Source organism: Tachypleus tridentatus, chromosome 1 (genome assembly GCF_004210375.1).
Source record: "Tachypleus tridentatus isolate NWPU-2018 chromosome 1, ASM421037v1, whole genome shotgun sequence".
NCBI classification, from domain to species: Eukaryota; Metazoa; Arthropoda; class Merostomata; order Xiphosura; family Limulidae; genus Tachypleus; species Tachypleus tridentatus.
The window spans coordinates 20,142,018-20,165,058 of NC_134825.1; the positions used below are offsets into that span (position 1 = coordinate 20,142,018).

Here is a 23,041-nt window from a genome sequence, read left to right on the forward strand (position 1 = left end):
TAAAAACTGTAAGTTGAAAAACGTGTCTTTATTTTTAACTAAAAGATGGCCTTTCACTCAGATTAATTAGATAAAAGGTTAATAACATCATAGACAATTTTTAGTGAAAAAAATATTGACAAATCTGATTTTGTTTACAACAGATTTGTAATATTCACTAAAAGTTGCCAAATTTGTTGAAGATACATAAAGGAAGATCAGAGCTACAGCTAACATTATTAATATATATATATATCTTCATGAAAATAGAGTTGGCCAATTTCATTGAGTCAGTGAAAAAGAGATTTCACTATAAACTGACTTACCTTCAAGACATGCTCTAGCTTCCTTGATTTTATTACATCCTGCAAGTTTCATAACATATGAAAGATATTCAAATGATGACACCTTTAGTATGTATTTGTCAGCACTAGTGAGACTCAGATGAAGTAGTGGAACACTTGCTTGTTTCCCTCTGATTTCAGACTCTACTGTTGTCTCTCTAAGGTAATATAAAATTCACAGAATTGCAGTGAACTGAATAGTGGATTTTTTCTATTAATTAAAAAAATGAAATAAACTGGCAAAATATTTAAAGCTGGTGGATACAAAAACTATAAACATATACAAGCATTTCAAGACAGATTAATTTCTGACTAATGTAATGAGCTTCACATTTTACTGTAGCTCCTCTCTTTGTCACAAAGTTTTAATTACCTATAGATAAGTAGTGACCAAAGCAGAAAAAACTGAATAGTTCTCCTTTCAGTTTAGAGAAAGAACTATATACTAGAGCTGAACATATTCAAAGTAATTAATTTCTTTTGTACATGGACCCAGCTATCTTGAATGTCATGACTATTTTAAAGTGTTACATTTGGCATAAAAACATAGTTTATAATTCAAATTATGCATTATCTATTTTTCAATTCCTTAATTTATAAATACTGAATTAGATAATGTATGCACATCTCACAAGGATAATTTGCTGAGAATTTTGAGTTACATAATGTATGTACACCTCACAAGGATAACTTGCTGAGAATACTGAGTTGCATAATGTATGCACACCTCACAAGGATAACTTGCTGAGAATTTTGAGTTACATAATGTATGCACACCTCACAAGGATAACTTGCTGAGAAGTTTGAGTTACATGATGTATGCACATCTCACAAGGATAACTTGCTGAGAAGTTTGAGTTACATGATGTATGCACATCTCACAAGGATAACTTGCTGAGAAGTTTGAGTTACATAATGTATGCACATCTCACAAGGATAACTTGCTGAGAAGTTTGAGTTACATAATGTATGCACACCTCACAAGGATAACTTGCTGAGAATACTGAGTTACATAATGTATGCACACTTCACAAATATAACTTGTTGAGAGTTTTGAGTTGCATAATGTATGCACACCTCACAAGGATAACTTGCTGAGAATTTTGAGTTACATAATGTATGCACACCTCACAAGGATAACTTGCTGAGAATTTTGAGTTACATGATGTATGCACATCTCACAAGGATAACTTGCTGAGAAGTTTGAGTTACATGATGTATGCACATCTCACAAGGATAACTTGCTGAGAAGTTTGAGTTACATAATGTATGCACATCTCACAAGGATAACTTGCTGAGAAGTTTGAGTTACATAATGTATGCACATCTCACAAGGATAACTTGCTGAGAAGTTTGAGTTACATAATGTATGCACACCTCACAAGGATAACTTGCTGAGAGTTTTGAGTTGCATAATGTATGCACACCTCACAAGGATAACTTGCTGAGAATTTTGAGTTGCATAATGTATGCACACCTCACAAGGATAACTTGCTGAGAATTTTGAGTTACAATGTATGCACATCTCACAAGGATAACTTGCTGAGAAGTTTGAGTTACATGATGTATGCACACCTCACAAGGATAACTTGCTGAAAAGTTTGAGTTACATAATGTATGCACACCTCACAAGGATAACTTGCTGAGAATTTTGAGTTACATAATGTATGCACACCTCACAAATATAATTTGTTGAGAATTTTGAGTTGCATAATGTATGCACACTTCACAAATATAACTTGTTGAGAGTTTTGAGTTACATAATGTATGCACATCTCACAAGGATAACTTGCTGAGAGTTTGAGTTACATGATGTATGCACACTCCACAAATATAACTTGTTGAGAGTTTTGAGTTACATAATGTATGCACACCTCACAAGGATAACTTGTTGAGAATTTTGAGTTACATAATGTATGTACACCTCACAAGGATAATTTGCTGAGAATTTTGAGTTACATGATGTATGCACACCTCACAAGGATAACTTGTTGAGAATTTTGAGTTACATAATGTATGCACACCTCACAAGGATAACTTGCTGAGAATTTTGAGTAACATAATGTATGCACACCTCACAAGGATAACTTGCTGAGAATTTTTCATTTAATTTTTTTTAATTATGTTTTCTTATGCAATATAATAAGTTTCTTATTTATACATTTTATTTGCTTTTAAAATAATAAATAAATGACATAATGTTGTAATTTGCCTACATTGAAAATATATTTCTGACAGGTACTTACTTCTGTTCTCACACTTTGTTATTCTTGTTAAGTGCTGTCATCTATCTGAATAATTATTTTCAAACACCACAGGCCTTTCACTCCCACTTGGTTCATGTTTTAAGTGAATTTCACATGGAAATTATCATGTAACAAATCTTCACCAAAGACCCACACACACACACACGTTACTCTGGTGATTCCCATTTGCTATTCCATTTAACTATTTCTTTGAGTTTACGAAGAAACCTAAGCACTGGTTGGCAGTGGGAAGAAAGGGTTGAAAGTGTGAGTGAAAGTTAAAACCTAATGGAAATATATAATCAGTGCAGTAAAATTATAACTGTGGACAAGGTGCCTTACTTTTGCTCACATGCACAGCTAAAATTCCACATTGAATAGATGGAGGGGTTGGTGTAAGGGAGGAAATAGAAGCATCCTTTGAAAGTATCCAAAGGAAACCCTCATAAGGGAACTCTCTAATAACAAAATTACATTTTATATATTATTATTCTATACCAGGTATACTCTTTATCCAGATGTAGAAAAGGTGTAACAGATCCAAACAAAAAATTGGGAAGAGCACATCCCAATGAACAGTTGGAGAGGGATCGGAACCACAATATATTATAATTTCAATCACCCTGATGAATAGAATATATGTGTGCCAAAGCATAACGTGGCTACATCACAACGGACCATAGAGGGCAAGGTAACTGCATCCAAAACTCAATTGCCAGGAAGGGGCATTCATGAGGGAGCAGGATGAGGATCATACTGTCAGTAAGTAACTACAATTCAAAACTCAACTGCCAGGAACTGATATTTAATTCAGCAGTAGGAAAGAGGATCATCCCACCTTCACTGACTGGGAAACAGAGCACAAGTTAGCAAAACAAAATACAAACATACCTCCCTCAAATCAAACAGACTAGGCCATCTCAAACATCCTAAGCATAAAGGCATTGAAGATTAGTTTAAGTGGAAGAAGCAGAGCAAAAAGCAAGTTCACCCACCATGACCTAAAATCATTAGGGCAGTACACTCAAGGTAAAATGAATGAGGTACCAGGCACCCTCTGAACATATGTGCAAGGATGTACAGTGATTGGTTCAGGTCTAAATTCAAAACTCAATGCTGGGAACTGACTTCTATGTAAGGCTAAGATAAGTAATCCCATTCAAAGGAAGGAACTTCATATATACTGGAACAACATATGTGTGAGTACATCATGTCAACTGATTCAGCTCTAAATCCAAAAATCAACCTCCAAAAACAAATATCTATGTTGGAGTAGGATGAGGGATCCCAATTGTCATGATATGAGTGTGGGCAATTGGTTTACCTCTAAATCCAAAACAACACTGCTGAAAACTGAATTACATGCAGGAGTAGAATGAATGGTTCAAATCACTACAATGGTTCACTCAAAAGCTAACATCATCTCACCAGATAAGCCATGCAAAGATGGAACATCTTTTTAACGATATCTGTCACCTGCACAAGCAAAACACCTCCCTAATCTAAACTGAATGGAGTTGTTATTAATTATACTGTGTATCTCTTCTTTAGTAGGATACCTAAGCATTAATAAAGGCTTACCCAGTGTCCTAGTTGCACCAAAGTCTAAAGTATAGCCACAGATGGTATGCAATATCCCTAGGAAGCAGAAACCATGACTTGATATAGGTAATAGCAAATAAATTTCAGATGTGTGGTCCACATGCCAAACTACAAAATCTTCTTCAAAGGCTAACGAAGACAAGAAGCAAAGGAAAAAGTGAGGTGCCAAATCTGATAAGAGGTAACATGGAACAAAGTGCATTGAGAAGGGGACAAAGAGGGATAAGCCAACTGAATTAAACAATGAACTCAACTGGTTGCCACAAAATAAAGAAATGAAAACCCTGAAAAGAAGCCATGCAAGCAATATAACAATAAAGGATACACACCAGCTATATGGGTTTGATGGTACTGTGTTTTAGTGGTTGGTTGGTTGATTTAGTGTTTTATGGTACAAAGCAGCTAGGCTATCTGCACCAAATGTCTGGTAAAAAGTTAAAAGTAAATTTAGTAAAATTCAAAAAATGAAATTTAAAACAAAACAAAGTTTCAAAAAAACATAAATAGCATAAAACCAATGTTTACATCTAGTCTACAATGTCAGGAGAAAAACTAAAGTAATTCAAGTTGTAAAGGAGATTTCTGAAGCATAACTGTAATAATCATAACTTGTCAGGAAGACTAACAGGTAAGTACAAAAACCAATGTCAGTCACCTGAAGTTGGCCTTTCCAGTCCTGGTTTTGAATTATTTAATGTTATGGCCAGTTTCTAATTTCAAATCGAACTAGATGAACTGTGATTTTTAAATGGAAGCCACATTAAAATGTGTAAAGTGTAAATTAAAAAACTTTAATGGCATCAAAAAGATTAATGGCCTTTAAAAAAACTAAAAACATTACCAAGGTGGACAGTGTCACCATCACCAATAACACTGCCTAATGTCATGGACAAACCTTGGGACAGAATATGGTGAAAATGGTGGCGTTGTTGTGAATCGTAACAATGATAAGAAAATAAAATGTGGCTTATTGTAATCTGAGTGTCATACAAACCACACACTGGTACACTGTACATCAGTTCCAGATAAAAGAAAATGATAAGTTAAAAAACTGTGGCCAATACATAGTCTAGTTAGAACAACTTCCACTTTCCGATCCTTACAGAAGCAAGACGGCCAAAGTCCAATACAGGGTTTATTTGGAAAAGCTTGTTTTCGCATTGCTCGCTCCAAGTCGACTGCCAGCTGGCATAGAACTGAGCCTTTAATATAGGACCATAGTCCATGTATGGAACAGGCATAGCAGTGATAGTGCCAGAGCAGATAGACTTAGATGCAGTGTTGGCGAGCTCATTCCCACAAATACCAACATGGCCCACTATCCAGAAAAACTGAATAGAAGTAGATGTTAAAGAGAGATGGGCCAGTCAGTTTTGAATATCAGCGAGAACAGGGTGTGAACCAACGTAAGCAATTCCAGGGAAAGTAGAGAACTAAGCGAGTCAGTATAAATCATGCAGTTTGAATACTGCTTAGCTTCCATGTGATCCAGGGTGAGAGAAATGGCATACAGTTCAGCAGTGAACACAGAAACTGTAAAGGGGATTTTGCGCACAAACACCTAACCACAACAAACCATAGCAGAGCTCTCACAGTCACCTGATTTTCAACTATCTGTATAAATAGGAATAGAAGGATGGTTCAAAAGATGTTCAGCAAATAGCAGACAGTATTTCCAATTGGGAGTGTCTACTTTTCTCAGATCACTTAAAGATAGGTCACAATTGGGGACTGTAAGAAGCCATGGTGAGATGAGCCGACCAGTGGATACAGCAATGTTATCCAAGGATAGACCCAATTTATCCAACTGTGCCTGGATACGAAAACCAAAAGGAGCAAAGGCAGATCATCTGGTCTGAAAAAGCATGGCCCATCGAGGAAGGAAAACACAACCCCAGGTGGATGCTTTGGTAAGGATCAAAGATTTGATGCATATTGTAAAGACAGTTGCAAACGTTGTAGGTGTAAAGAAGGTTCATGAGACCCTATGTATAAGCTCTGAACTGGGGAAGTGCAGAAAGCCCCAGTGCAAAGCCAAAGTCCTTGATGATGAATAGGGTCCAGCATCTTTAAGGCCAATAGTCTGGCAGAGCCATAGACCAGTGATCCATAGTCAAGTTTCGATCAAATAAGAGCATGATATATCTTTAGCACAGAACATCGATCTGCTCTGCAAATGGTGAAAGAGAGGATACAGAGGATATTCAGTGCTGTTGTACACTTGACCCATAGCTGCTTGATGTGTGGTATGAAGGTCAGCTTATAGTCAAAGATAAGCCCCAAGAACTTAGTCTCAAAGACCACAGGCAGTACAACTTCACCGATACAGAGTTCAGGATCAGTGTGAATACCCTGTTGGCAGCAAAAGTGCATGCAAACAGTTTTAGAGAGAGAGAAAGTAAATCTGTTTGCTGTGGTCCACTTCAGTAAACAATTGAGGGCAGTCTGTAGCTGTCGCTCAATATACCTCATGTTTGACAACTGACATGAGATGTGAAAGTTGTCGAAATAGAGCCGATTTGCAACAGTGAGAGGGAGTTGTTCAGTGATGGCATTAATTTTTATACTGAAAAGTGTGACACTCAGAATACAGCCCTGAGGGACTCCAAGTTCCTGTGGAAAGAACAGGAAAGTGTCGAATCCACACAAACTCAGAATCTCTTGTCCATTAAAAATTTTTTAATAAAAATGGGCAAATGGGCATGTAACCCATATATATGGAGGTCTCACAAAATGCCATACCAACATGTTGTATCATAGGCCTAGTCAATGTCAAAGAATATTTATACAAGATGTTGTCGTTTGAGAAAGGCTTCTCTGATTGATGTTTCAAGTCAAATCAGGTAGTCCATAGTGGAGCTCTGTCATCAGAACCCATAATGGATGGGGAGAGAGGTTGTTTGATTCGAAGAACCAAACAAGATGAGCATTAACCATCCTCTCTAAGGTCTTACATGAGGGCTAAGAAGGGGGATGAAAGAAGTAGAAGTGCCAAAATACCTAGCAAAAGCTTTCAGTATGCTCTGGGTATCAGCCACTTCCTGGCCATCAGAGAGTAAGATCAAGAGGGGACAGAGTTACATTGCCTACTGACCTTTTGAATCTTGTCCCATATGACTTTGGAACTGGTGGTAGAAGATATGCTGGTTGTGAACTTAATCCAAGGTTCCTTCTGGCTTTTACATCTTACTCATTGAGCATGTGCACAGGCCCGCTGGAAAGTGATGCAGTTCGAGAGTGTGGGATATCTACGGAAAGTATCTCAGGCTCATTTTTGAGCTTTCTGTGCCATATGACAGGCAGGATTTCACCACAGACAAGGATATAGTGGAAAACATATCAAGGTTTTAGGAATACATTGAGCAGCTGCTTGTATAATACAGTCAGTTACTGCTGCCACACAGTCGTCTATTGATGGCTTACAGACAATGGCAGAATCAAGTTCTGTGAGAGCAGTGAAAGAGGGCCAGTTTGCCTGATTCAGCTTCCACCAGAACACATGGGTCGGGTGGCATCAACCACAGCCAGTCTCTCTCAAGATTATAGTAAAATGATCACTGCCTTGCGGATTATTGTCAACCCTCCATGAGAAATGGGAAAATAATGAAGGGGAGCAAATTGAGAGATCAATAGCAGTAAAGGACTGACACTAGGCACATGGAAATTAGTAGAAGAACCTGTACTGAAAAGAGAAAGGTTGTGATCAGAGAGCATACACTCTACAGAATGACCCCTCCAATCAATAACAGCACTTCCCTAGAGTGGATGATGTCCATTAAAGTCCCCCCGGATTAAAAAGGGAGACGGCAACTGTTCAATGAGAGCATCAAGATCTGATTGATCGTATGTCTCTCTAGGTGACAGGTAGAGAGAACAGACAGTGATGGTATGACCCAAGGAAATACGGATGGTTACAGCCTCCAAGGGTGTGTCAAGTGGCAAAGACAGGGTGGGCACATGCTGATCAACCAACAGTGCCACCCCTCCATGCACTCATCCATCACATAGCCTGTCATTTCTGTATAAAGAAAACCACCAAATGATGACTGTATCAGCAGGTTTCAGAAATGTTTCCTGTAAGGAAAGACAAACAGGATGATAGGAAGCAATCAGTGTTTTGATGTCATTCAGATAAGAATGTAAACCTCAACAGTTCCATTGTATCAGGGTGGCCATTTTTATTTATGTGCAGGCAAATTGGGTAGAGAACCTTCTGTTTGTGACCACATCTTTTTTCCTTGCTTTTCTTATTCGAGGGAGATCTATCAACCTCCATGGATCCTGTCCTGGGTCGACTGGGCAAGTCTTTGCTGTTGGAAAAGAATTCTAGTGACTGAGGATGTAAATGAATGATCATTTTGCATCTTTGAGTGGAAGAAGAAGATGTATCCAAAGAAATGCCTGTATCTGGAACCAAAGGAAGTGGATCTTGGGATTTGTTGGAATATATATAAGGGACAGAGTTGTGTGTGAAGTTGATTCATCAACTTTTTAACCATAGAGGTCAGAAGTATTTTCATTTGGTTTGAAAATGATTCTTTTAGAGGCACAGAGAGATCTGTCTGCACTCCCACTGTAGTAGTGGAACGAAGTGCAGTAGCATACATTCGAGATGAAGAGGTGGACAGCAACTTTCGAATCTCAAGATAAGCAACGTTATGAATCATTTTCAAAAACTGCACCTCTTTTTCTTCCAACCATTTAGAGCAAGAATGAAAGTAGGATGGGTGAAAGCCATTGCAATTGATGCAATGAGGGTCCATTTCACACTCGTAGGCATCATGGTCCTTGCAACTGCAACGAGCACACACCAAAGAACCATGACACGACGTCTTCGGGTGACCAAACTGCTGACACTGGAAGTATTCTTCAAATCCTCTCAACAATAACTCCTTGTGAAGAATTCAAAGTAACATGAGGTGTAACCTCAATAGGTATATCCCTTATCACCTTTGAATGAAAGAGGAGTTCACTGTGTTGAGGTTTGGATGTTTCCACCAATATGTCACCAAATTGAAGCTTCTTTACTGACTTTGGAGAGTCAGCAAGTCCCTCTAGCCCCTTCTGAATGAAAAAGGAGATATTTGCCCCAAATGTTTGTCTGAAAGTGAGTGCAATATAAGAAAATGAGGTACAACAGGTGGTACAGATAGTGGAGATTGCTGCTCAGAATCTTCAAGACGTGGTCCTTTACCAATGAACTGTTTTTTCACAATTTTATTAAGATTTTTAATTGGAGTATCCATAATAAAGGGAGGGAAATTTCGGTGCCCACTGACCTCATCCACCATGGAGCCCTACGAGGGGACGCAGTACAATGTCAAACAAGGACACTGCAACAACGCCAGGGTTTCGTGATCACTATATCCAAACACCAGCATCAGATATAATGTCCACAACACCCGTTGAGAACATCCAACACTAGTACTTGGTTGACCCTAGCCCAAGTGGACCAGCTGATTGACCCAAGGGGGCCACCCCAAGGCCGCCCATCTACAGGAATTTAAGGCCAAAGTAGTGTGTTAGAATTGGACCCCTTAACCACCAGGATCCTCTCCTCCCCTTCACGAGTCACCACGCACGGAAAGCACGTGGGTGGATGGTTATGGTTAGATCCCAGAGGAGATAAACTGAAAGAACAGAAACTTCCCTGGGACGTCCCCTCACCACATACAGGAATCCACACTGAGGGGTGTTTGAGTGACATTGATAGCAAACCTATCCAATTAATGTGCCCAAGGGCCAAGAAAAGAAGGAAATATGCCATAAGTTATAGGTAAAACAAAAAGCAAAAGGCAATGGGCTCAAACAGTAAAAAGTAAGGGAACATATTAGCACATTAATATTATAATCCAAATGTATTAGATGCCTAGGCAGCCAACATTTCTGGAAGGAAAAGATCAAAATGGCAAGGACAGAAAAAATGACCCTGTAGTAACTAAAATAAAACAGGAAGTATGAGATATGGTTACCCAATTTCAAGAAGACTAAAGACCCCTTCCCAAGAAGATACATAAGAAACTCACAGATATCGGCAACCATAAGCCAAGAAACTGGGTTACCCAGAGCCAGGGCACATGGCATAAACACATTCTATTTACATTGATACATAGCTGTAGGTGAATGACAAACAGAATGAGCTAAATGAAATGCCACCTGAAATTAGAAACCAGATCTCCTCTCCAGGAACAGGAAAAAAACAGAAAACATGATGTGATGCAGAACTGGCAACTGGGGTTTGGGACTAAAGGAAGAGGGATGGAAAGGTAGAACTTTAAATGGAATAATCAGGGAAACCAAGGTTGAGTGGAGCAGTAAGGAGCAATCAGAAGGACTTTGAACAAAGTGGTACGGATGAGGAAATGAAAGAAGATGGAGGGATAAACATAAAGGAACTTGTTTGACCAATCCTGTCTGAAGATATCTACAGCCAAAGCCCAAGTACGGGTAACTGGATGTCAAAATAAAGGTAACTGGTGACTAAGAATGGTGGCAAATGCACTGATATAAGGAATACTCCACCAATCACAAAGTTTAGAAAAAAAAAGGTTCACAAGAAGGTTGAAAACACCTGATATGTGTCACACCATTAAATGAATGTCATGATTGCGAGTCCAAAGGAGAAAATCCAAGATTAAAAAATACAGAGATCTTGACCCGATAACATCTTGGTGATTGATGTGAACTACCAATATTCAATTGTCAAAATGAATCATGACAAAACAATCTCTGGAGATGAGAAGAAAGTGATCCAAAGACTAATGTACAGCTAGGAGCTTGAGAATGTTGATATGAAGAGAATATTCCCCAATAGACTAAACAACCCAAATCCTTCTGGTGATTGACTCTTGCACCATAGCCCTGAATGTATGCATCCATAAAAAGATGTAAATTTGGCTGCAGAAGAGGAAGCAGGACACCCACCAATGTATGAGACTGTCCACAATATAGGAAGGAAGGGTTATAGGAGCATTTACGAGATCCCAAGTAAAGTTCCATTGAAGTGATCACAAATCCAGCCAAGGGATATGAAAGATGTCCTAGAAGACCACATTCCCAACAGCAATAAAACCTTGTAAGCATAAAGCAAAAAGAAAAGAGAGTGTTCTAAACAGCCAGTTCCACAGAAAAAAGCTTAAAAAGGAGGAGGGGCCCAACTGATATGGGTATTGAAGAAAACACCCAAACGAATGAGATACTAGATAGGACGAAGGAAGGATTCTCCAATCTGATAAACTCTGAGAAAAAGCTGAGAAGTATGACAGGCTAACTGCCGGTGAAGTGATGGTTCAGTTGTGGCACATAGAGGGAGTCACATGCATCATGTGATAGTAGTGCTGTCCTTTTAGTGGAGAGATAATGCATTATGATTTGCATGAGAGATATGTTTGAATCTTTGATTTCAGTAGGTTGATGTGAAAGGCTTATCGCATGCATTTTTAAAAAATGTTCACATACAGAGGACAGCACAAAATGGGAAAAGCTAATCTTGTGAGAAGAGGGAAGTAGCATATCGAAAACAATGTTGGTCAATTTGGCCAAGCCCATAAACACAGGATTAAAATAATTAAATTATCAATCTTTTGCAAATAAAGTGAGATTATGTTTTTAGTTATTAATATATCCATTACTTTATCTTTAACAAGTAATTTCAATTACACATTGAATGTGTACACGAATTCCATAATTAATTAATTAAAAAGCCACTTATCATGTAGTGTAAACTTTATATTATAGTTCAGCTAGATGGCAAATTATTACATAATTGCATGCACAAAAAGCTCAATAAAGCATAATATATAACCAGAGAAATAAAATTTCGATTCAGTAATATATATGCAATTTATTTCTAGTATTACTAGAAAAAATTAATGAAATTAGTTATTTTTTATCTCTGCACAAAAATTCTAGCTTTTTCAAATTATGTTCTAACATAAATAAGAAATAAACAGATGTACAGAATATATACCAAATGTCAATAGTACGGAATCTATATCCATTTAACAATCTTACATTTTGTCATATACTGCCTAAAATGGCAAATTAATTTTTTTTTAAATAAAGATAATACATTTGCTGAAATTAATTAAAACTAATAATTCTATTTACTTAATTGTTACCTGGTCCATTAGGGAGTTTTAGTAAGAGCAGTGCCTGATAGTATTTCAGAAATTTTTGAATATTAATACAACATTTACTCTGCTAAATATAACATGTTGTATTGTAATGGGATTACAGTGAGTGCTAAATTTTGTCCACACTAGCAAATGAAACTGATGATAATAATAACAATTAAAACCAGAATACTGGAAAACTTTCATACATAACTGGTACTAATAATATTAATAAAACCCATAATTCCAAAAAATTTTCACAGCTATCCACTGAGAATAATAGTAATAAAAATCATAATTCTGGGAAATTTTAATACATATGGCATTATGAAAGGATTAAGAAGGAAAGTATTAAATAAAAGGCCTAATGAAAGTTAGTACCCCATAGGAAAAAGGATAGTTAAAATGTATTATTCAGTCCCCTTACTAAAGTTGCTTATTAGAGAGTTAAATATGGGTTTAAAACATTATTAATATTTTTACTATCAATGCAAAATTAACATTTCCCTATATTAACAATGTATTTCTGAGACATACTTAATCTCCTCTTACAAAATAGCTTTTCCTGAATGGTGCTGCTCTCTATTGGTGAAAATTTTCAATGTTTACCACTAGCCTGCAACATCACACTTCTACACATACACATGTTAATGATTATGCAACAGCTCTCCATCACTATGAATGTGACACAGTCCCTTCTGTAACCAGTGCCCTCTCCACATCTGCACTTCTCAATTATTTCAAAATTAGTCACAAGACTTACACTACATATTACCACAAGAGGGAAGGCTGGGTGGAAATACATTTTCAACTTAGGAGAAATGTTAACTTCTGCTAAAATACTTATACTGCCCTCTCATAAAATATCTAGAATCACAGAAGAGAAAAACTGACTATCCTTTAGGAGGTGGCCAAAGAGAGACCATGAGATGTGGAACCAAAAGAGAAAATATTACACATCAGTGGGAAACCACACTAATATTACACATCAGTGGGAAACCACACTAATATTACACATCAGTGGGAAACCACACTAATATTACACATCAGTGGGAAACCACACTAATATTACACATCAGTGGGAAACCACACTAATATTACACATCAGTGGGAAACCACACTAATATTACACATCAGTGGGAAACCACACTACATCTGATCAAGGTGTACTCTTTGCTCTTTATAACTGCATCATGAACATCATAGAACACCTAAATGTCAAACAGCTAGGGTGTGACAGACCACATGACACCTCATCCAACATCTGAAAATGTCCATCAGTTTTCCAGTATGCAAAAGATCGCCTAGCTCTTCACCTGGAAACAGGAAGTGGAAGGGAAGACAAGCTTCTGTATTAAAATCCATCTCCTCTTGCACATATTTCCAACTGAAGCAGCACCTGATCTACTATGAAGCAAAACCCAGTAAATGGTAAGCAGGTGGAAAGCCATGGTGAGATGGCATCTCCAGTCCAAACCCAGGCAGCATTTAGTGGGTTTCTTCCAGTCCACAGTGGAAGGAGAATGTCTAACCCAACACAGGTGGAAATACACGTGCTGTATCCAGCTACTACTAACATCAGATCCACCAGGAATTGACACAAGCATCTGACAGAAAGAGGTACCACAAACATGGGATGCAAGTGAGGACTTACTTAACTGGACCACCTCTGACCAAAACCTGACCTCCCAGGAACCATATCTGGAAGATAGTAGGTAGAATTATCATGTCAGCCTGAGAAGCAGACATTATATGTATATATAAATTTTAGAAAAAATTAATAATAAAGTTAAGTAAACAAAATCAAAAGGAAGGACTGCATTAAAAACAGCAAATCCAAATCTCTTACTAATTATATTAGTTTGTTATAACATAAAAACAAGCCAAAACAAAAATAAATTAAAAATAATAAACAAAAAAGTGTTGCACTAATTGAAAAGATCCAAGGGTAACAAGCTGTAGTGTGGGGTATAAAATGTACCCTAAGTTTCATAGGTGATTGCAAAGTAGGACCTACATTGGTGTAGGGATACACCATCTATCAGTCTTAACCTCTGTTTGTCAGTCTCACATAAAGAAATAAAATAAAAGAGCAGCAATAGATATAGAAATAGAAATTAGGAGGGTGAGATGTGGGTGCTCAAGCCCACAACATCCCACATCTATATTACCCTTCACTGCCTGCAGAGAGTTGTGGGAAGTTGATTGCTCTCCAAAGTAAAGAAAAAATAACTGAAAAATAAACATAAAAATAAGAAAAATAAAGTACTACCATTTGGAGGTAAGTAAGTTAAAAACCTCTTGAAGTTAGGTTTCCAGCCCCATTATGGTAGAAAGTCACTAACTGGTAGCCCAGTATTTCTTGTTGTACTGAAAATTATATATTTTGTTTGTGCTAGTACATGGCATAACATACATATAGTACAAAGTTATTTTAAAACTTCAGACATACAGATAACACATATCTACACATAACTCCATATTTTTAAATATGATGTAGACTAAAAACAACAACACAAGTACTTACGTTTTAATGTAACCATCATCAGGAAAATGAGAAGGACAGAGATTTGTGGACCATATAAGAGGTGACTGAAAAACCACCATTGATTCTTGTGGAAATTCAGTGTTGAAAGTTTCAACCATCTGAGAAATCAAATTTAGAATGGTTTCATTATGTGGAGAAAATTCAAGTTTTCCTCTGTCACCTTCTCGAGCTGATGTCCATTTCGCTGCTCGTATCAATGTCTGGCCCATCCTAATAAAGGAGAAAGTGATAATATGAAAAATAAAGATATATACAAAATATTTCAAGCTGTAAACATGCACAAACTGTACTTTTATGAGGTACCAGGATAATGCACTGGTTTTACATCTTAAGAATGAATATTTTGACATGAGAGATATGTTTATGAATATGTGTCACATATATGAACAACAATTTTGTCTTTTATCTGAAAATTTATAGGTAAAATCACCTATATCACAATGGTCTACAAACAAAACCATTGGCTAGAACTGCTCCTTTAAACTTTTGAAAATATATGCTAAAATATGTCTAAAAATAGTGAGGCAGGCCTAGCAAATTCTGTAGGAGAGACCTGGAAGGCAGGCAGTCCATGATAAGGTGGAGGAAACTGACAAAATCTAGGTTATCCAAAAATGGGTTCTGCCTTTATAGAAGGAAAGCAAGGAATATTGGGAGCAAGTAGGATGGGTCCTGGCCCACAGCAATCCTCAGAAATGAAATTAGTGGTAAAAAGTATAAATTTATGTACACTGTGAAACAAAAAGTGATAGTTCAGTAGAAGTGAATAGAGAGTGTCACATAAGTCAGGAGAGTGTGGTGGCAGAGGGTTTTTCATGATGATATGTGTGCGAAATGCATTTGAATCACTCAATTCAAAGATGGGTGGAAGATTAAAGACTTGTGCCATTCAAAATTTTTTGGATATAGAAGGTAACATTGAATCAGAATAGCTATTTATATGAGTGAAAGTAATGTACATTATTGCAATTTCAAATACTCAGTAATGCTTATGTCATCATAAGACGATCTGTGGCTGAAGAAAGTTGTGACAAGTTTTTCCAAGAAAGAATATTCATGTATGAATATGATTAAATAGAGTCTGAAGATCAAAATAATTCAAAGAATAATGCCTACAGTGTTCTACAAGGAAGAAGAAATAAAACATCAACAATAAAGAAATTTGACCAGCAAAAAATGAAACCAAATTCCAATTCACAGCAATACACTCACTTGTGCACCAAATCTGCACCCTTTCCATCATCAAAATAACAAGTACCATGAGAGAAAAAAAAGCTAATTAAAAAAATATATGGCAAATTTCCATGTTGGGTGTTTCTAATATCATTTCACTAAATGATTTTGTCAAACCTTTTTTTATTAAATAGTCTCTGTAATTCATCCCTCTACAGTTATAAGTTTAACTGGCCTATAATTTTAAAAAAAAACTCTCATCATTCCATTTAAAAATAGGACAAAAAAATTCTCCAATCCTCAGGAATCTGCAAAATGTCTACTGAACAACCAAAATTTAAAGAGAGGCTCAAATACTTGGTCTTCTTCAAAACTCTGGGGAAAATATTTTCTGTTACTGGTGCTTTATCTATTTTTGATCTCTTCGTCTTTTTACTTACTACCAATGGATTAATGTTTACATGGCTCAAATCAGTTCTATTTTCCACAGAATATCAAAAGCCATAAATATCAATTATACCTTCTCTTGAAAAACTAAAAGAAAAGAAAACATTTAAAAGCTAAGTCATCTCATAATCTTCAACAAAACGTATACCACTGGCATACAAGCATGATATCAACTTTAACATTTTGCCATCCCATAATATACTGAAAATAATCTTTGCTGTTAGTTTCATTATCATAAGCCAAATGTTTCTCACAGGCCATCACTGACTTTTTAATTCCTTTTCTAACCAAAACCCCACATTTCATGTAAGTTTTCAATCCTATCTCTTAATGTTCTTAAACCTATGGTATTTATCCTAAATTTTTTCCTTGAAGTTTTAGTAAACAGTTGGGTTACATATTTCTTTGTTTTACATACAGAAATACTTTGAAATATAAGAAATCAATTGCTTAAAATTTCTCAGTTCTGCACTACATCACCACATTATCCAAATTCAATATTGATAAAATTTGTTTCCTAACCTCAAAATTGGTTCACTGATAATTTGGATCTAATATCTCAACAAGTAAAAAAAAAATCAATTCTACTTATGCAGTGGTCATTTCCCAAATGTTATACAATGTTATACTTAAAACTAAATCTTCATTTACCTATTAAGTCTAAAATTTCATCCAGTGGCCAGCACCCTGACTATTTGGTATAAAACCCATCCTCAATCAAATAAAAAAAATCTCTCCCTTACTATTTATGGCCAAAAATATTGTTAGCAGCAAAAGCATCCAACTGATAAAACAATGCTTTCCAATCTACATAGAGTACTAACTTAAAAATAGTCCATTAAATTAGTAATACACTTTAGTGGGCTCATTTTTATTTTAGATCCAAGTAAGTGATTGCTTTCATTGGATTGATAATTCCACAAAATCAATATGTCTAAAATTAAGGCCTCCTGTCAATACTGTAATTTCATTACACAATTTCTTATTAAAATCATCAACTTAAGTGTCCTATAAATTATTGGTATTTAAAAACATAATTATTTTAAAACCCTAATTGTAAATATAGAAACCAATCTTTTTACCACAAGTTCTTACATCTTTAGGCCAAACAGCCATTTCTTTTAAAAGCCTATCTTTATTAGATAACTTGTAACTTAGCATTTAAAAATAACTTTTACTCTCAATGAATGGTCTCTAGCCTTGCCAAGTTTTAATAATTCATATTCTATGATATTCTTCCATTTTATTTTGAGCTCTTAACTCATCCATTTTGTTTCTGATACTTATATCATTAGAATAATAACAAATAAGTTTATTATTGAATTTTCTATTACTATTTTTAAAACTATTACACTTGTTATACTTTAAATACCCTTTTACCAATTTATCTATCCAATCAATATGTTTATTTTCAATTACCCAAACTCCTTTCTGCAACTAAATACTGCCTTAAAATTAAACAAGTATTTTAAAAGCTACGTGAAACATACTACTGACCAGTCCTTCACTTGCATAAAATTCACCCTCACTCTGAAAAATATCCCACACTTCCATTTTGGGGGTGTTGATGAGCCCTCCAGACCTTATGAGGATGTACCCAACAAAAAACTTCTTTAACTATGGAACTTTCACTGTTTCTGAAGCTTTTAAGCAACAACTTCTAACATATTTACAAAAATATTTGAAAACAATAAACAGTGCTAAAATGAAGTTAAATAATCACCATTTTGTTTTTGTGTTTTTCAGAGTCTATTAGGACAATTTTTTGAATTTCATAAAAAAACACAAATCCTGCCACACCACTTACTCATCAACTGAGTCCCCATGTATGATTTCCAGGGGCAACTTAGAAGGGAGCTTAGAGACAACCTCAAAATGTCCAGTCACCTGTGAATTTTATTTTTGTAAAACATACTGCCCCACCCAATTCCAATTGGCCTACCTTTTTCCCTATGTATATACCTCATTTTCTTTAAGTAATTCACTTCTACATCTTGTCTGAAGGTTAACATTTGAGAAAAAAATGTTAAGATTACATAGACACCTTTGGTTAGTAATCAGGTACCAGTATCTAATGAGATATAAAATGGACATCTGTTTTAGATAGTGGCACTACTCCCATCAAGTATACTAATATTAATTTTTAGTCTAGAGCATAGAAAGACTAAAACTAGAAGTTGATTGCCAGCTACTAAGGTATAGGGCATTATAATATGTTGGCATTATAGTAATTGGTACTAAAGAGCATTATGCTTCAGAAGGAAATTACTTTAAAACTATAAATCTTAAATATATAAAACTTCTTCATTGTTTAAGGATAGAAAATAGATGTACAGTTTTTTCAGAGGTGCTCCCTCAGGCTAGATTGGGAATGAATTACTAATCACTATCCACTGTTTAAATGAAGTATTATCTGGAATATGCTTAGAGGATATAAATATAAACACAAATGTTAATTGTGTTTAGAGCACAAAAAACCCAAAAAAAACAGGCAGACTAAATGGACCTTTGAGATAATTTACAGGGTAAGAGTGAATTACATATTAGAAATTTAGGAAACTCTAGAGCATTAGTTCTCAATCTGTGGTCCATGGAATGGTTCCATGATTATTAAAAGAAAATAGCAACATAGTATATAAATATATTCCATTCTGGTGATCCATGAACATAAATATTTTGAGAACCATTACTCTAAAGATATTCACTAACCCTTAAACAGCAGGTCTGTTAGTTTTTAAATTTTGCACAAAGCTACATGAGGGCTATCTGCACTAGCTTTCCATAAATTAGCAGTGTAAAACTAGAGGGAAGACAGCTAGTCATCACCATCCATCAACAAATCTTAGGCTACTTTTTTGCCAATGAATAGTGGGACTGACCATAACATTATAACACACCCATGGCTGAAAGGGCAAGTATGTTTGGTGTGATGGGGATTAGAACCAACGACCCTCGGATTATGAGTCAAGTGCCTTACATGGCAGGAATGTTGTAGGTAGCAGCATCAATTGATGATAGATGCTGTTTAAGGGTTAAAGACAGTTAAATTAAGCTTGCACAGTGGTAGAGAAGTTTGGGAAATTACAAATAAAGAAACTGATTAAATAGCTGTGGCAAACAATGAGTCTGTAAATATAAGATTTTGAGCATGGAAAATGAAATACTTTTAAAGATAAATCTGTAACATTTAAAGATAATTAATTACATTCAATTCAAGAATATGTTTACTTGCTATTCACCTAATGCTAGAAACATTATGAGCAAAAATACATGAGTTAAACACCAGTGAAAATTACTTAAACATGATTAGATTTATGGAACACTGATAACAGAAACTGTTTTGAAAGTCACTACTTTAAAACGTTTGAATGAATAGTTTTCAAATCCTGCTTAATACTCAACCCCTCAGGTTCAGGTATAGTCAACGCTAATTTAAAACTGTTGACCAAACAAGGGTAGCATTAAAATATGTTCAGTAGCACATACCTTTCTGATTCAAGATCCAACATTCTAATTTCTAGACCACATGTAGTCTTGGTTACTTAAAATGTTTGAATTTTGCCAACTAACAATTCTGTTGACTCTGGGCGAGAATATAACATACCGTTTCTTAATAATTTTGTATTAATCGCATGTGAGATGTTTGAAAGGAAAAGTGTAAAATTTGTAATAACTACAGGACAGGATATGGAATAAACATTCTGATCTCTCACATTTGTAAGGAATTTTGAAACAAATATTCTCTGTTTTGTTACAAGGGTGTAATTAATATTTAATATTACAACAAACAAACATTATATACCTCAAATGATAAAAAGTGTCAATGTGTTGCTCATTCTCACAGAGTTAGGGTACTTATCTGATATACAATTCCGAATTCGTTAAACTTAGGAGTTACGCACTAAAGACTACATAACGGCCGAAATAAATGTTAAGTTAGATTAGTACAAATGATTATTATAAAACTTATAATTGTTATACAACTGGAGCTTTAATTATTTACACATATTTCAACAAATTAACTCGTACAATCATAATAAAGCAAAATAGTGGTAACGCAATAACATTAACAATGATTTAAGTATTGATAATGAAATCGTATTTAAATTTAAATATTTTCTTACCCTTTTCAACTGCTGTTCTGCTGGTTTGATAAATAAATAATTGATATAATGTAAAAATGTTTCATATTATTAGGTCAAATTAAGTATCAAGTATAATAAAATACTATCACTGTAATTTTTATCAAACTGTACTACAATTTTCGTACATAATCCCGATCTCTGCTGAAGACTCTTTTCAAATATTTACAGAGGGCGCTAACGCAAAAGCAGATCTGCACGATATACATATTTTTTGTATTTGTTAAATTGGATATCGAGAAATGTTAACAGACTTGCCCAAAATTATACAACATATAACTATTTTATGGTTATTTTTATGTTGACTGCCTTTGTTATTCTGAATTTCTTATAAATACTTATAATTTGTGTATAAACTAAAATACGGAAAATGGTAAAAAATAAAAGAAAAGCAATGAGAGAGATTACATACTCTCACCCAGCGACTTTATTTCGAGACTTCATGAGTTTATATTGGATTAGATACAATTTCACCTGCGAAAGTTGAGAACAACTTTCTCAAACCCAGAATGACCAATAATCCAGATCATTTCCTGTACTGTGATGAGGAGTCTTAACTTTAGTGTGTCCATGAAATTGTACACATCTGATCACAATTTAATGAGGTATTAGCCCCAAACCGCGAAAATGCCCGATTCCACATTGTTAAAGAGGTTTGAAAGTGATCCAAAAATTGGGAAGTACCGTATCATACTAACTTCCCAAACTGTGTAAAATTTTCTTATATGTTTGTCTATTTGTTTTTTGAGATACGCGCGGAAAACACAGATAGACAGTAAGACAGAAACGCCCACACGAACCCGATTGCAATATCCTCGTTTCCCCTTGCGGAGGTCATGGTAAATATAACACTTTTGCATTTGAAAAGTGTCAATATACGTTCCTTAAATTCCTTTTTCGACTTAAACAATGTTTTGAATAGCTTGATTCAGTCATCACAGTTAGTTTTTGAGTTATCAGAGAAAGTCTGTTATTGTTACACGACGAAATTTAGTTTCCAAAACTTTTGTGTAAATTATATCTTATTAAAGTGTATCTGTTCGAAGTATGAGTGAAATATCATGAAAAAAATTCCTACACAAGGGATATATTTAATTCGTAAAATACCTAACAATATATATATTTCATATATTACTTTATTTTCATGTAAACAGGTATAAGCACAAATGTGTCTATGATTTAAACTTACATGAATTGTTAATTATAATCCGATAATTCACTGGATACAAAAGGTAGGTCGGTATGTTTTGAATTTCGTGCAAAGCTAAACGAGGGTTATCTGTGTTACCCGTCCCTAGTTCAGCAATGTAAGACTAGAGGGATGGCAGCTAGTCTTCACTACCCACCGCAAACTCTTGGGCTACTATTTTACCAACGAATAGTGGAATTGACCGTTACATTATAACGTCCCCTTGGCTGAGAAGACGAGCATATTTGGTGTGATTAGGTCATCGAACCCGCATCCCTCAGATTACGTGTTGCGCTCCCTAACCGCTTGGTTACAAAAAGTAGGTGTAGCATTCTTTGCGGCCCGGCATGGACAGGTGGGTGAATTCAATTTTTCATTTCTTTTTAATGCAGTAATTGTTGGACATTTAGTTACAAAGTTACTAAGAATATTTTAGTCATCTTTTGCATTTGCTAGGATATTCATATAGATATATATTTAATAGCAAGTAATATTAAAAACGCTAACTTTCTTTTTTTTGTTTTTAATAACGAACAACTCCTACTCACAGTCTTTCACTGTGAGGCGACACAACAATACAGCAATAAAAAATGTAAGTATTAATATTATATAAAAAATCTTTGATATGATTTCGTTTTATACACTTACTTCTAAACGTAGTTCAATACATTATTCAAAAAGAAAAACTTCCATTTAAGACACCCTATAAAAAATGCAAAGACTCAGAACTTTCAAAATACAATAGTAAATATTATTATTTTACAAATAATCACAAAAATATATGCAAAAATAGGACCAAACTTAATCCCAATAAGATCATTACAAAGTACATCTGTGTTTAGATAATACAAGTTATTCTGTGTTCATTGTAGATAAAGCTGCAAACATATATAGATAAATGGTTTCTCAAAAAAGCTTTTAAGTTATTGATATAAAAATGATGGTTTGACTAAATATATCATTTGATATTAATTACAAAATAATTAAACTTACGACCAATATGAGAAAGTTTTAGACATATTAAACAATTTAATACTGATATAAAAATGCGGCTAATTATGGAGAATAAAAATAACTTGGACGATGGAGATCCTCTCGGAATGTATAGGTTCGATTCCCGCGGTGGACAAAACAGAGTCCTATAAAGTAGCTTTGTGCTTAACACTAAATAATAACAAGCTATTGTATAATATTCATAAGTTCTAAAGAAGAATATCAGTACAAAAATAGTTTCATGGGATGAGTTGAGCTGCGTTC

The 23,041-nt window shown here is 35.2% G+C and overlaps 1 protein-coding gene across 1 annotated transcript in view; it reads right to left on the reverse strand.

The window, feature by feature from the left end:
- The window catches only part of gudu (Armadillo repeat-containing protein gudu), a 102,850-nt gene extending 82,108 nt beyond the window's left edge, over window positions 1-20,742 (reverse strand). The window contains exons 1-3 of the mRNA XM_076488431.1: window positions 20,578-20,742; window positions 14,813-15,043; window positions 306-481 (exon numbers count right to left, since the gene is read on the reverse strand). Coding sequence (XP_076344546.1) covers window positions 306-481; window positions 14,813-15,042 — 406 coding nt within the window. The 5' untranslated portion in view covers window position 15,043; window positions 20,578-20,742. The remainder of the gene's footprint in view (window positions 1-305; window positions 482-14,812; window positions 15,044-20,577) is intronic.
- Between the last annotated feature and the right edge of the window lie 2,299 nt (window positions 20,743-23,041).